Raw genomic sequence first — 13611 nt, forward strand, 5'->3', positions numbered from 1 at the left:
TTAATTACAATTTTATTTAATTATCTTGTTCAAATCTGTTGTGTGAACTTAACCCAATGAGTAATATTTAAAATCTTACATTTTTTAACTACATATTTATAATACATACCTGTGCTGTCAGCAATACAAAGAAAGCTTTTTGTTTCTCAACGAAAAGTAGTATAAATATTAAGTAATTAATCACAGTATTAAAGTCACTCAAATTCATCTTGTTGTATTAATGGCTAAAAAAATAAGATCCTGTACGTGATAGGAATCAAATTACGTATAAAACAAATTTTGCAACTTAGCGACATAGATTCTGAAATGATCTCAAATTCGAAAATCGTGTTTTAGTGAAACTTCGTGGATCACACATATGCGACATCCACAAAGGAGATAGCCGTCGATAGATATACGCGACAGACGCGTAGATCAGGTTACGATCTCAAAATATGCATTGACTTGAGTTATAAATTTAATACTGTCACTTACGTTATTTTGCAGGACAAACAAATTCATTTTCATCTGCTGATAATTTTAAATATGTAAGAAAGGTTTTTGGTGGTACGCCTGCTTGTTGAATGCGTAAGAGCGAGATGACTGATAGGGGTATAAAAGATGACGGATGCATCTGCTCGCCCTCTTTACCAAACCGACAGCTCAGAGATAAGACGTAGACAATCCGCACTTAATTGTTAATAAATCATTATATTGGAACACGCGTTCTATTATTGTGTTCCCACCAAGTCTGTAAATAACAGTCTAACAGTTATTTAACAAAATATAATACATATGTGCTTTCATTTTTAACATACTTCATAATAACAATAAGAATGAAACATTATGACTGTTTTAATATCATAAACAATAATCGGTGGCAGCTTCAAGTGTTGACTAAAGTTAAATTATTTAAGTGTGGCGTCCAGATCTTCGTTACTATCTTCATCATCTTCGTCATCTTCGTAATCATCATCATCCAGATCGTCTTCCAAGATATCTAAAGAAATGGATCCATTTGGTTTCATATTCTCTTTGATTTTCCTCATGGTTTGCTTAGCCCTCTGCTTGCTGATCAATCGCTCCAATTCCCGGAAGTAACCCTCGTCTCCGAGGTCTCCTTTGACCTTGATTTTGGTTGAATCCCGCTCAAGTTCGCCCGATTCTCCGTCTGAAGTTACCTTGACGCCGGATTGTTCTACAACCGGAGCAGAGAACGCTTCCAGGGCATGCCCTTCTTTCGCTGAGCTCTTTCGAGCTTTTTCCTTCATTTGCTGTCTTCGCCAAGCATGTTGAATGTTAAGTTTTGGTGGTCTGGAACATGAAATTAAATTATTGGTAGTTAAAATGAACGAACCAACTATTCAAAATGGATACTCATAGAGGGAGCTAGTGGGACTACATAGTAACAGAATACAGGAGACATGCAAATGTTGGAAGTGGAAAGCACCAACAGCTGTAAGAAATGTAAATATGATGAACAAACTCCAATTCATCTATAGCGGGAATCCCATCTGATCTATTCTATGATCTATTTCATTGGTAACCCTCACACTTCACACTTACTCTATTTTACTTTATTTAAATAGGGTTGGATACTGCATTTTTATCCTGCCAGAGTTTTGCATGAGCTTGGATCCTTCTACAAGCAGTCAAATCGCAATAATCGCATTCGAAAACTGCCAAGATTTGTTCTTACTTCTGACGACACATTTTTGTTTCTGTCCTTGAAACGCCCAGATTTTAGATTCCAGAGAAGTTCATAATTTCTATTATTCTCTAAAAATGTAACTATATTGGATTCCCGCCATTTGTATCCCATTTTTTTATTTGACATGTAGCGTAGGGGGTGTGGCGAACCCATCGCTCAGGGAGTGGAAACACAACCTGCAATAACCATCCCAATCTAAGGTGTGAGCTACCGTGCTCAGGCTGAATGACCTGGGAAAATTGGACCATTCGAAAACTCCCTCTACCCTCGTGGGACCTTCGGGGAACCAAGGAGGAGTGGAGAGAAGCGACGAGACCCTCTTCCCTTCGTGGGGCTTTCAAGAAACTGAGGGGGAGTGGACTCTTCCGCTATGGGGCCTTCAGGGAATCAAGGAGGAGTAGACTACTCCGTCGCGGAGCCTACAGGGAACCAAGGAAGAGTGGAGAGGAGAGACGAAACCCTCTTCCATCCTGGGGCCTATAGGGAACCAAGGAGGAGTGGAGAGGAGAGATGAAGTCCTATTTCATTTGGGGCCTTTGGCCTGGAAGAACCTGTGGACCCTACCACATACATTGTGGAACCAGAAGATATAGCCACATATCCAAAGACAACCCTGGTGAACTTTATAAATGGGACCGGGTAACTGTTAAAGGAATGAGGTAAAATGGGAGATTAAATCCCAAACGAAACACTTTCTTCTTTTATATAGAAGTCACAAAAATTATAATCTACCCAAGCGGGAGGAGTTTTAGCGGCCTCAATGGGGCATCAATATGTTGATGCGAATGAGATGCAACCGTCCAATCTCAGTATTGGGTATGTCGATGGGTTGATCAAATTATTAAATTATTGGAATTCTTCGTAGGTTAAGGAAGGATGTGAGATTTTAAAAACATATTTTCCTTACCCATCTCCCTTAGGGTAAACTTTGTTTTCTAGGTTGATGATGTCGTGCCTCAGGTCAGCCAGCAAGACCAGCAGGAAGTCAAAGGAGCCCCTCAACCCTCGAGGGCCCCGGGAGCCCTTCGACCCTGTGGAGCCCTTGGGACCCTCCCTTCCCGGGGCGCCGGGAGCTCCCTGGAGAAATAAATAACATTTGACCCATTTGTATTCTATAACTACCCAATGACTTGACTTCTTACGAATACCCGTTCTCCTTTTCTAGTGCAAATTCATCCAGGTATGATTATTTAAATAGACGGTACATTATATATTTGCTAGTTTATAGACTATTATTTAATTAGAAGGAACATAACATAATATTATATTATTGCAAAACAAAATCTGAAATAATAAAAATGCAAGAAAAGATATGGTTCTTGAATAAAACTCTGAAAGTTCTTCACAACGGCAACGTTGCATTCCAATGTGCGTGTGTTTTTATACACCTATACTATATAGATGTCACCTGTGACAGGTAAAAACAGCGCCATCTGTTGGATGTAATAGCAAATGCGCTATTGTATCTCTATCTGCACAGACAGACTGAGCCGTAGCAGCGCGTGCCGGGGTACAGCTAGTATATTTATAAAAAATCGGGCCATTACATTTTGTCGGGAAAAAGGGACAGAGGGCCTTGATAATGGTGACAGTCATGATATATTGGGACGGATTACAACCCTTGGCATGTAGGTATTGGAAAGAATCAATGGTATTTGTTGGAAATTTAAAGAGGAAAAAAAAAATTAATTAATCATCTACGCTGCAATTTTCTGCCTTGATAGGAAGAAGGCTGAGATACTTGAAATGCCATGACGTCAAGACCAGGAGATATCACCAGACTCCTGATGAATAATTATATTGTTTAATGACAGGCTGGTGAAATTTATTATAGGGATAGGGCTGTTTTTGGCAGAACTAGGTCTAATAATACTCACAATTGGACCCCTCTGACATCGGCAATTGCCGTTTGGTGTGTTGACATACGAATCCAGTAAATTGTATGAGAAGTCTTCACCGTCATTCTCTGCTCTTTGTTTTTCGGTTCCTGCAGACAGTACAATGTTTTAACATTTAATTGTTTATTGTAGTACAATCTATTTATATTAAATAAGTGGTTACCGTATATCTCAGGTAGCGGTTGTATTTTTTTTTACATTTACACACTATAAATCAAATCTATTAATGCTATTGTTAGTATTAAGTTCTGCAAGTATTTTAGTTTTTATTATTGTGGCAGCAATTCGAAGTTCAAAGCCATTATCAAGTTGTTAGACTTGACTAAAAAACTTAATAAATAAAACATCAGCAATACGTAATAAATCAGACTAGGCATTGAGGCAGATATTTCAACGCAGGGGCGGGCGAAGGGGGTGAAACACCCTACTCTTCTATCCTCTTTCTGCTTTATTCATATTTATACCTCAAGCGGAATCGTCTTTCATTCTACTGGTGATGTGGCCGGATAATTTGATCGAGCCATGTCTTCCTCGAATGCCCTACTCATTCTTCTATCTACTATCTCTATATGCACATACATAAGTACATGGAAGAAGATCAAACCGCCACCATTGTCGATTTGTTATCTTTCTCTTTTCCGCATGTTACATTATTAACGTTATCTACTCGACTGTTGCATATGTGATCCATCGGCAGCTATCCCATTACGCGGATGTCACATATGTGAAGTGATTGACACAATGCACGTGTTTAGATTTAGTGAAACTTCACTCGTACATTGTGTCAAAACATGCCACATGATGGGAGAGACTAGAAAATTTTTGAAGTGTGTTAAATATAAACAGAAAAGATTTAATGAGTGTCAAGCAAAGAATTTTCGATAATTAAAAAATTAAATAATTAATTTTTATCTACAAAGTTTTTAACAATTTATTACTAACTTACTTTAGAGACAAACTACATTACAATAAAGACTTCCACAAACACCATACAAGACAGAAAGAAAACATTAGACTAATAAGATTGAACAAATCAAAATCACAGAAATGTTTACTGCATAAAGGCATCCAAATGTACAGTTTAGTTCCCAGCAGGGCCGGCGCAATGGGAGCAGTCCGTTTCGGGCACCAAATAGACAAGGCGCCAAGTCGTTGAGAATATCTAACACCTAACAGTCGTAACACTTCGCCCTTGAGATTATTATTCATAAAAACGGCGCTGCACAAAAATATAAACCATTCAAATATTATTGATTATAGAAATCAATTAGTTCCCGGTGAAATTAAAAATGTACCTAAATTAAGCATATTTAAAGAAAAATGTTAAAATTAAGTATGTAATAAGTATTAGAAATAAGCAAAGTGTAAACATGTACCTATATTTTATTAGACCACGTGAATTGGATCTATAAGTTATATATATATCGTAAGTTTAATAAATAAAAATTGATCAAGTTGAAATGCCCAGAGTTGTAAAGGATAAAATTAAATGAACTTACCAGGAATTCCTTTAGGTCCTGGAGGTCCCGGTGGCCCTTGAGGTCCAGCAGGCCCCGGGGGTCCGCTGGCGAAGGAGGACAGGCGCACGGCCGTCACCAGGCCCGATACGTGTTCGTGCAGGTTCCTCATGCGGTCTTGCAGTCGGCCCACCGTGTCGCAGCCCGCGTAGCACTTGTCCCGCACGGCAGCTAGCGATGGGCCCATCAGATTCAACTAAAAATATAACACAAACAAATGGAAGATTCATCAGAGATTAGGAGCTACATTTTATCTTATTTTTCATGGTCATCGACTTCAAACGAGAATCTTAAGTCCAGTTGTTTTGCTGAAATTCAAATGTAACGTTCTCATCAAATGGCTATTCAGCGCCGTTTCGTTTTTTTGACATTTAAAAGGCCATTCTAGGTGCTTCCTGAGAAGCATTCATAATTATAAGAATCCTTTCTATCAAACAACATGATAGTTTTATGTTCTGGTTGCTTGTTGGATATGTTTTTGACCTTGTGATTTAGTGATTCGATTTGCGTGTAATAATTATTGGTTTCTGTAGTCTGTCATTGGTTGTGATATAAATATATAGTACCTTCTGTTCTGGATCGCATGTTCTGCCGTCCTTGTTGAGAGTATACCCAGCGTCACAGGTGCACACATGGCTGCCAGGAGTATTGGTACACTTCTGCTCGCAATCACCATTTTTGTCCAAACATTCGTTTATATCTGTAACATTACAAATACGAGAAGACGATATACGCACCATAATAATAAACTCGTTCATGTATATCATGGTCACCCTACATGTTTACTAAATTATACTGTAATGAATTGGCTGGAATTAGATTAATAGGTACCATGTAGGTATTCAATTAGTAGAAACATTAATGTAACAATATTGTTCTCTTAATATATAATCTTTTTGCTATTTTTATTTTTATTATTTTGTAAAATTATTAACCTCAACACAGGCTTGTCCTAGTGAGGTTAAAGATTCTTACGTAAAAAAAACAATAAAAAATAAACATTAGGTATATTCAACTTACATAATATACCACTTTATTGAAATGAATTAGGTAAGTAAGTGGTTAGTTGTTTAGTCATAATTATTAAAATGTATAAGATAAGTAAGTACATATTAAGTTGTTTAATCGAATTGTTGCGGATGTACATGGGTCATAGTACAAGATAGTTTTATAGGAAAAAGTAGCTATTAAAGAAAGGAAAATTTAGTTTCTGTCGCATGTCGATGCTCTTAACCCAGTCCTTGAGCAGTCGATAATGAACAACATATCATAAGTTCCCAAAGGAAAATGAAGATTGCAGCTATAAAAGACAGACACAGGTAGAACCTTAGAAAAAATAAGTAAAAGACAGTCGAAGATGTGAATAAGAAATGTTGAACTGTCTCGAAAATTAAATGAAAAATATAAGGCTCTGAAAAAAACACAGAAAATACAGTGAATGAATGAAATACTGAAAGACAAGAACAAGCTAGAGAAATACAAAGTTCTCACCAAAATTCCATTTAATACCAGAAAGAAAATATCCCAAAATAATAAATAATTTGCTCAATCTATGACGAGCACCCCTCCCTACTAATTCAAATGATTTGTTGTTTGCAATTCAACTTCTTGTATGCATTTTTAAACAAAATAACTTAATTACTTGTGTGTAGGGTGTAAAAATAATCATTTCAAATCCAGACAAGCGACGAATATTTTAACAGACGATTGTTTTTATTCTGTAAGTTAGTACCTACCTACATATTTTAAATGTGTAATATTTTCTGATTCTGTAGCAACCAATTTTCTCAATTTCCATCTTGGAGGGTCATTTAAAAGTAATCTTATAGATTATTTCATTTTAACTCGATTTTATTTGTAGTTTACCTGTTAACTACAAAAAATCACAATAAAACGAAAAAACATAAAACAGGCGACATATCGCTAATCTACAGGGTTGAACTCTTATAACCAAGTAAATATATATGTAAGTAACAACTTTCAAAAAAACCATTTACCTTCGCATTCAGGTTTGATGGCATTTTTCTGATTATAAGAATTGAAGCGGTATCCCTGGTAGCAAGTGCAGATGACCCTCTGCAAATACACGGCACATTTCTGTTCGCAGAGTCCGATGCTGCAGGGGTCGGTCTCCTTTTGGACACATCTATAAATAATAAAATATTATTTTTAAAACAAATATGGTATTTTCAGAAACTATGAATACCGTTAAAAATGTGTGGAATTTTAAAGTTTATTTTTCTGATTATGATTATCGTAATAAAAATATGTAATTTGAATATTTTCATTTAAAATTATTATTGATAACAAAAACAATCTAAAACCACACGTTTCGAAATGGTTTCAACTGGCTACAACATCATTATGACATATAAACCACCAATGTCTTTCACTAACGTAATCTGGTGTGACAATTCACGAATAAAAACGAATGTGTTTTTTTGGCGACAAATCGAAAATGACAAAAAAGGGGTTTATCTGATAAAAACAGATACCATGGTAGAAAACCACTCCCCATAGTCAACTAACTGGTTCCACTTTCTGCTAGGAAGACATATACAATTGGTGTCTCAGAGACCCTTGCTTCCCAGACTCTTGTGGTAAACGGTTTTACTGCTGCAACCAACGGTTCTTTTTTACCCGTCCGCGCCAGAAGGTAAAACTTCAGAGGAAACTCAAAAGAGCCTCATGAAGGTCCTGGATCCATCCAAGACTGTTAGAACAAAAAAATAAAAGGTGCACGCATATTACTACAGACTTCTAGCACGAACGGAATAGAGAACATTAAAAAAGGCGCAGCAAAAATTGAGGCCAGCGAGTTTAAAATAGTACATGCCCAAGGAAACCTGCCCAGAGTCTTCATCTATGAATCCCCAAGGGAGACTCCAATGCCGATTGCAGGTAAAACGAACCTTTGAAAGGAGGACCACCTCCGAACAATGTACCAGGTCTCACTTTTTGGAAAGAGGGATGGGAACTCCATGAACATGTGGCATAATTGGGTCAAAGAAGTGGGTAATGCCAACCCGTGGGAAATCCACTGCGCTGTTGAGAAAACGGGAAAAGGCTCTGGTTTTTATCTAGCATCGCCATTGAAAACAATGGAAGGAATGTTGACAGTGCTGACGTGAACTCCACTCTAGAAACACTTCTGGTGAAGTGAGTTCCTCTAGATTCAGTTATTGTGGAAAGCGATCACCACAAACAGATTAGAAATCTTTCACGGCTTCACCTAGAAACCTCTGCCAGGACATTTATATTAGACCAATAAGTAAAGCAGAATTGCAGGAACTTTTCCAAGTCATGGACGTGTGCTTGCGAAGAGGGGTTTTCCCCACAGAATGAAAGAGAGGAGTGCTCCGGATTATACCCGAGGGTAACGACAAGCCAAGAACTGTTTCCAGTCCTGGGGAAAACACCAAACCCTGTCTACGCCCACCAACCGTCAATTTGACTTTGTCCCGGGAAAAATCCACAGAGGGCGACATCCAGTTTGGGCTTGAATGGGTGAGGGTCTGTCCAAAGAATTGTGTTAAAGGAGTCTTTTTGGACTGATGCCTTCGGTCATGCGTGGTGGCTGATGATGTTGTTAAAAGTAAAAAACCGGAACTATCCTGCAAAGCTTTTCAAGATTGTCTCAGACTATCAAAACTACAGGAGCATTATACTCTCATTTAGTGACATCACCATAAATCGGAAAGTAGATATGGGTTGCCCACAAAGCTCGGTCCTTGGCCCAGAATTTTGGAATATACTCTCCGACGATTCCTCCAGGTTGCCCTTGCTTAAGGCATGTATCTCGGTCGATTACTCTGATGATAAATTTCTTCTGGTCTCGGAGAATAGAAGAAGGGAAGTGGAATGCAAAGCTGAAGATGGTCTGAGAGAGTGGGGAAAGAGAAACCAGCAGAACTTCACTCCCCAAAAGATCACTACTCTACTAATGAAACGTTATCTTGATAGAGGAAGAAATCATACCATTATAATGGGAGACTTAAACAATGTTATGTTGGATCGCTCATCATCTTTTCTGGCGCATGTTAGGAGGGTGTCCAGCAAGGCACAGGCTCTGTTTCTGAAATTGAGAAGACTCTCAACTCCTGAGTGGGGATTGCGTTCTCCGGCACTTCGTCTACTGTATAGGGGGCTATACGTAGCGCAAGTCTTGTACGCAGCCTCTGTGTGGGAACATCGTCTTGATAACATGTTGATTTACTCTGCACTCAAGCTGAGCCAGCGATCTCCCTTGCTGGCACTCTCTGGCGCATAAAGAACTCGGGCTTCGGACGCTTTACCTGTTCTTGCCGGCATTTTGCCCGTTGAGTTGGAAATAAGGGAGGTGCTGACCAAGAAAGAATTAGTAAGAGGAAGGCCAGCTGACAACCTGGGTGTTGATTTAAGCCAGAATGTAAGGGGCTTTGGTCATGGAGAATTCAGGGGAAGACTGCACAGCCTGCCCCTGTCTTCCCATGTCTGTCTTCCAAATGTGCATGTGGTGACAACAACCAATCAGATAAGCACGTTTTGTGGCACTGCGAAATGGCCCGTGCTTAGAGTCGATGATATGAACATAACACATTTAAAATCATTCCTAAAGAACGATTTATTAATTCTGAGAGTAAAAATATTGAAATATATAAGTATATTATATCGATGTTTTTTGCTCTACATGAATGTATTGTTTTAAATTTTAAATATTTTTTGCTCTAATTCTTTAATGTGAACTGAAGCACCAGCCGAGCCATGAATTATGCGAAAGTAACCGCAAGGGGCGTTTCGCTCCATTTACGGTTGTTTGGTTCCTTTTCCACAATTTGTGGCTTGGTACACTCTTCACTTTATACATGTATACGCAGCATAAGATGTAATTACCTTCCAGAGATGTAGACATAGTTCGGGCAGCAAAATTTCCTGGTGCAGTCCACCCAGTCGGCAGCCACCTTACATTTGTGTCTTGAGGTAATCAAGTTATCTGTTGGGCATTTCAGGATCTCGGAACTATAAAAAATAGACAATACCCATATATTTATACTGTAAAATAAAGAATATATTTCACATAAAATCAATTAAAATGTATGAAAGGCGCACAACTCACACCGCTAGGAGGCATTAGTGTAGCATCCTGCCATCAGAATGTATGGAAAATGTCAAAAGTTGGAGGTATTATTAATATTATTGGGTATTTGGCTGAATGTAGTAGAAATGAGCTCTCTAAGGCGTATGTGTGGTAAATCTTTGTATGACCGTGTTAAAAATTTGGAGATCCAGAAAGAATGTAATACCGGTGTACCCGAAATGGTTAAGATTACCAACGATTACTTTTAAATGGTTTGGGCATGTAATGCGGTTAAACTAAGATAGGACTATAAGGAAAATATAAATATGACGCGGAAGTTGATGGTAGAAGAAGTACGGGAAGTCTGAGGAAGACACGGCACGATCAAGTGGATCTCTGCAAAATACCCTCAGGGATTTCATTTCTACGGCAGTCAAGTCTACTTTCATTCCTTCCTCTGCCACTTCCATGCCTCATTCCGTACACCAGGGTAGGTATCAGCATTCCATTGTGGACAAGCTAGATTCGCTTCTTTATAACTAGCGCTATAACTAACTTTCCATTATAATTAGCAATTTCTGACTAGTGCTGTACTGAGAGGATCTCACACTTTTTTCATTATTCCTATCTTGACAAGCGAATGTGTGAAAAAAAACTAATCTTTTAAACCAAAAATGCAATAATATTAACATTTTTAATGTCTCTTCCACGTGTTTTAGAGTTTTTGTGATTGCTGTCTCATGGCAGGAAGTGTAATAATCTAGACGGCCTCTTTGGGTGAGGGGTAAGGCTTTTGACTAGTAATCTGGAGGTTCGATCTTCAGCCTTACAACTTACCCCAATAGTCTCAATGGCTCCAGACGGTTAGGATACATACTACAGGTATATATATTTATATATTTTACAAGTATCGAATACCTACTGATACTGTTTTCTTTAAATTTAAGCTTCCCCCCTATCTTGGAAGCTGGTGACGCCCCTCTAAGTAAATATTTATATATCAGCTAAGCTTGACAAACTTAACTTTGCAAGTGGCCAAAGGATGTATTTTTTTCGTATAATGTCGATATAATTCGACAGCATAAATATTTGGTGAGATAAGACCGGTTTTTAGCAACGAAACAGAGGTTAACCCCTTGGAGGGGTGTTCCATAATTTTATTTTTTTTATTTTTATAGTTAATACCTCACAAGAGTCCCAACTGCTCCCGTCTGGAGCCAGTGAGACTATGGCATCCCCAATTGGGGGATGTTGTGAGGCTGAAGGTAAGTGGGGAAGAGAAAGAGGAAGGTGGGGAAGTACCTGGCTATTCAGATCTAGTCACTAAACACGGCTAAAGCCATTTGGAGCAACGTTTCAATTCTGAATGGTGGTCTTACACCAGGGCGATACTGGTAGTATCTTCCACTCTGGAACGTGCCGCAAATATACTATATATTATTTTAATTAATTAATTGTGAAATAACACAAATTAATCAAATAAAATTTATTTGCGCACGCCGGGTTCGAACCCGCGACCTTCGGAATGGCAGTCCAATGCGTTACCACTGGACAATGCCAACCGTCAAATAATATAATTCAATCATTGCCATCAAATAATATAATTATTAATCTTATATATGCATAATTTATCAAACCAACTGCACTAAGAGTAAGAATTTTTTCGATAATAATTATTAGACAATCTAAAACCTTCATTCCGTAAATAACTCGTCATTTAAATTTGAGTACTTACGTTCGAGCCGGCTCAAAATCTCCCAGCCCATCCATCGGATATCCGTCTGTATCGTGAAGCAGAGGGTCTAAAACTGCGGAACTGAACCCTAAACACAAAAGCACCACACCGGCACAGTAACCCACCGTAACACTTGCCATAACTTCCACTTTATAAGTGACTAAACTTTAATATTGACGGACATAATATTCTACATTATGACGGGAAGACTACTAAATTGCTACTGAATCAGAAACCAGAATATGAGAAACGCCAACTGATTATTTACGAAGGGACAAAGAGACGATCTGTATTATTTTGAATATCATAAACAAAGGCCAGTTCTCCGAATGTTTTGACTCTGGTAATTGGACTGTACTAAAAGGAGTTGCTTTAGTCGGGTTTAATTAATTAGTCCATTTGTTTCAATTGGTGAGTCGAATAGCTTCTCGGTTTTACGGAAAAGTTGATTAATCCCTTCAATGTGAAATTCTCTAATCATTACGATCTGTAGTAAAATTAATACATATATTTGATGTTTGCGATTTAAACATTATATCAGAAAGGCTTTCTGGTATTGTTCTTATTGTTATTTGGTATAGATTATTATAAAAGCTGTGTAAAACGAAGTTCCTACCTAATTGTTTTATTTACCACTAGTTCTATGAACAGCAGAATTCAAATAAGGAATTGTACAATTTGTCCAAAGTAACTGTTTTATTTACTACTAGTTCTGTGAACAATAGAATTCAAATAAGGAATTGTACAATTTGTCCAAGAAACTGTTTTACTTACTATTAATTCTGTGAACAATATAATTCAAATAAGGAATTGTAAAATTTGTCCAAATAAACATCATTATCTCAATGACAAGTTTTCTCTTTCCAAAGTTTATTCAGGCAGGTAGGTACCATAATATTTTTGAAAAATATGTTTGAAAATATAATCTTTACTGAATCATTAAAATGGCCACCATCTTGAACTGAAAACGGAACGTACAAACTGATTTACAGACAGACGAAATGCAAAACGGTCGAGTTAAAACATCACTAGGCTCAGTCAATAAAAAACATTATCATAATTTAGACGCCTATTAGTAGATTAGTGCGGACCTGAAATTTTCGTGTTGGCGAAAATAAGAATTTTCACGCGGAATTCGTGATTTTTTGGCGAAAAGGTCAATTTTTGAATTTTCATGCGAATAACGCAAATTTTCTTATTTGTCACACGATATTCCGGTGTTTAAAAAGAAAAAAGTTATATTATTTGTTCTAAATATTTCTTTTCATAATATGGTTTGAAACCAGAGGCGGATTTGCAGTCTTGGCCGCCCTAGGCCCTAAGGCCCCAGACCATGTAGCCGCCCCTTTCTCAGTACCCATCATATTGACCAGGAGTATCCAAACTTTTCAGTAAGTTCCTAGGGTCAAAACCGTTTTAATTTTCCTGCCATTATCATTCATGGTTCATGGGGTGAGATTTGTCCAGGTCTTGGCGGCGGATACGTCTGCCCACCTGCTGCGTGGCGGGCCGGATCGAGAGAGACTGGGTGAGGGAGGCCTTTTGACTTTTCCAGCCGGACTATCTAGACCCATCGCCTTGCACCGCAGTTGGAGGGATGTATTCATACGTATGTCACTCCTGGACACACTAATCCCCAGATTCCTACCCACCCCTCATACATTTTCCTTTTCAGAACTTCCTATCCTTCCCTTCCTTAAAAAGACCCTCCACAC

General features: G+C 38.1%; 1 protein-coding gene across 1 annotated transcript; it reads right to left on the bottom strand.

Moving 5' to 3' along the window:
• Window positions 1–12387, bottom strand: LOC149425757 (collagen and calcium-binding EGF domain-containing protein 1-like). Its single transcript, XM_089644744.1, has 8 exons — window positions 11897–12387; window positions 9978–10103; window positions 7103–7251; window positions 5672–5805; window positions 5088–5301; window positions 3568–3677; window positions 2598–2767; window positions 1–1293 (listed from the first exon to the last, which is right to left on the bottom strand). Exons 1-8 carry the CDS (start codon window positions 12034–12036, stop codon window positions 888–890), a joined length of 1449 nt encoding a protein of 482 aa, XP_089500870.1. The 5' UTR covers window positions 12037–12387; the 3' UTR covers window positions 1–887.
• Between the last annotated feature and the right edge of the window lie 1224 nt (window positions 12388–13611).

Source organism: Hesperophylax consimilis, chromosome 2 (genome assembly GCF_061612785.1).
Source record: "Hesperophylax consimilis isolate HC1 chromosome 2, BYU_Hcon_1.0, whole genome shotgun sequence".
NCBI lineage: Eukaryota > Metazoa > Arthropoda > Insecta > Trichoptera > Limnephilidae > Hesperophylax > Hesperophylax consimilis.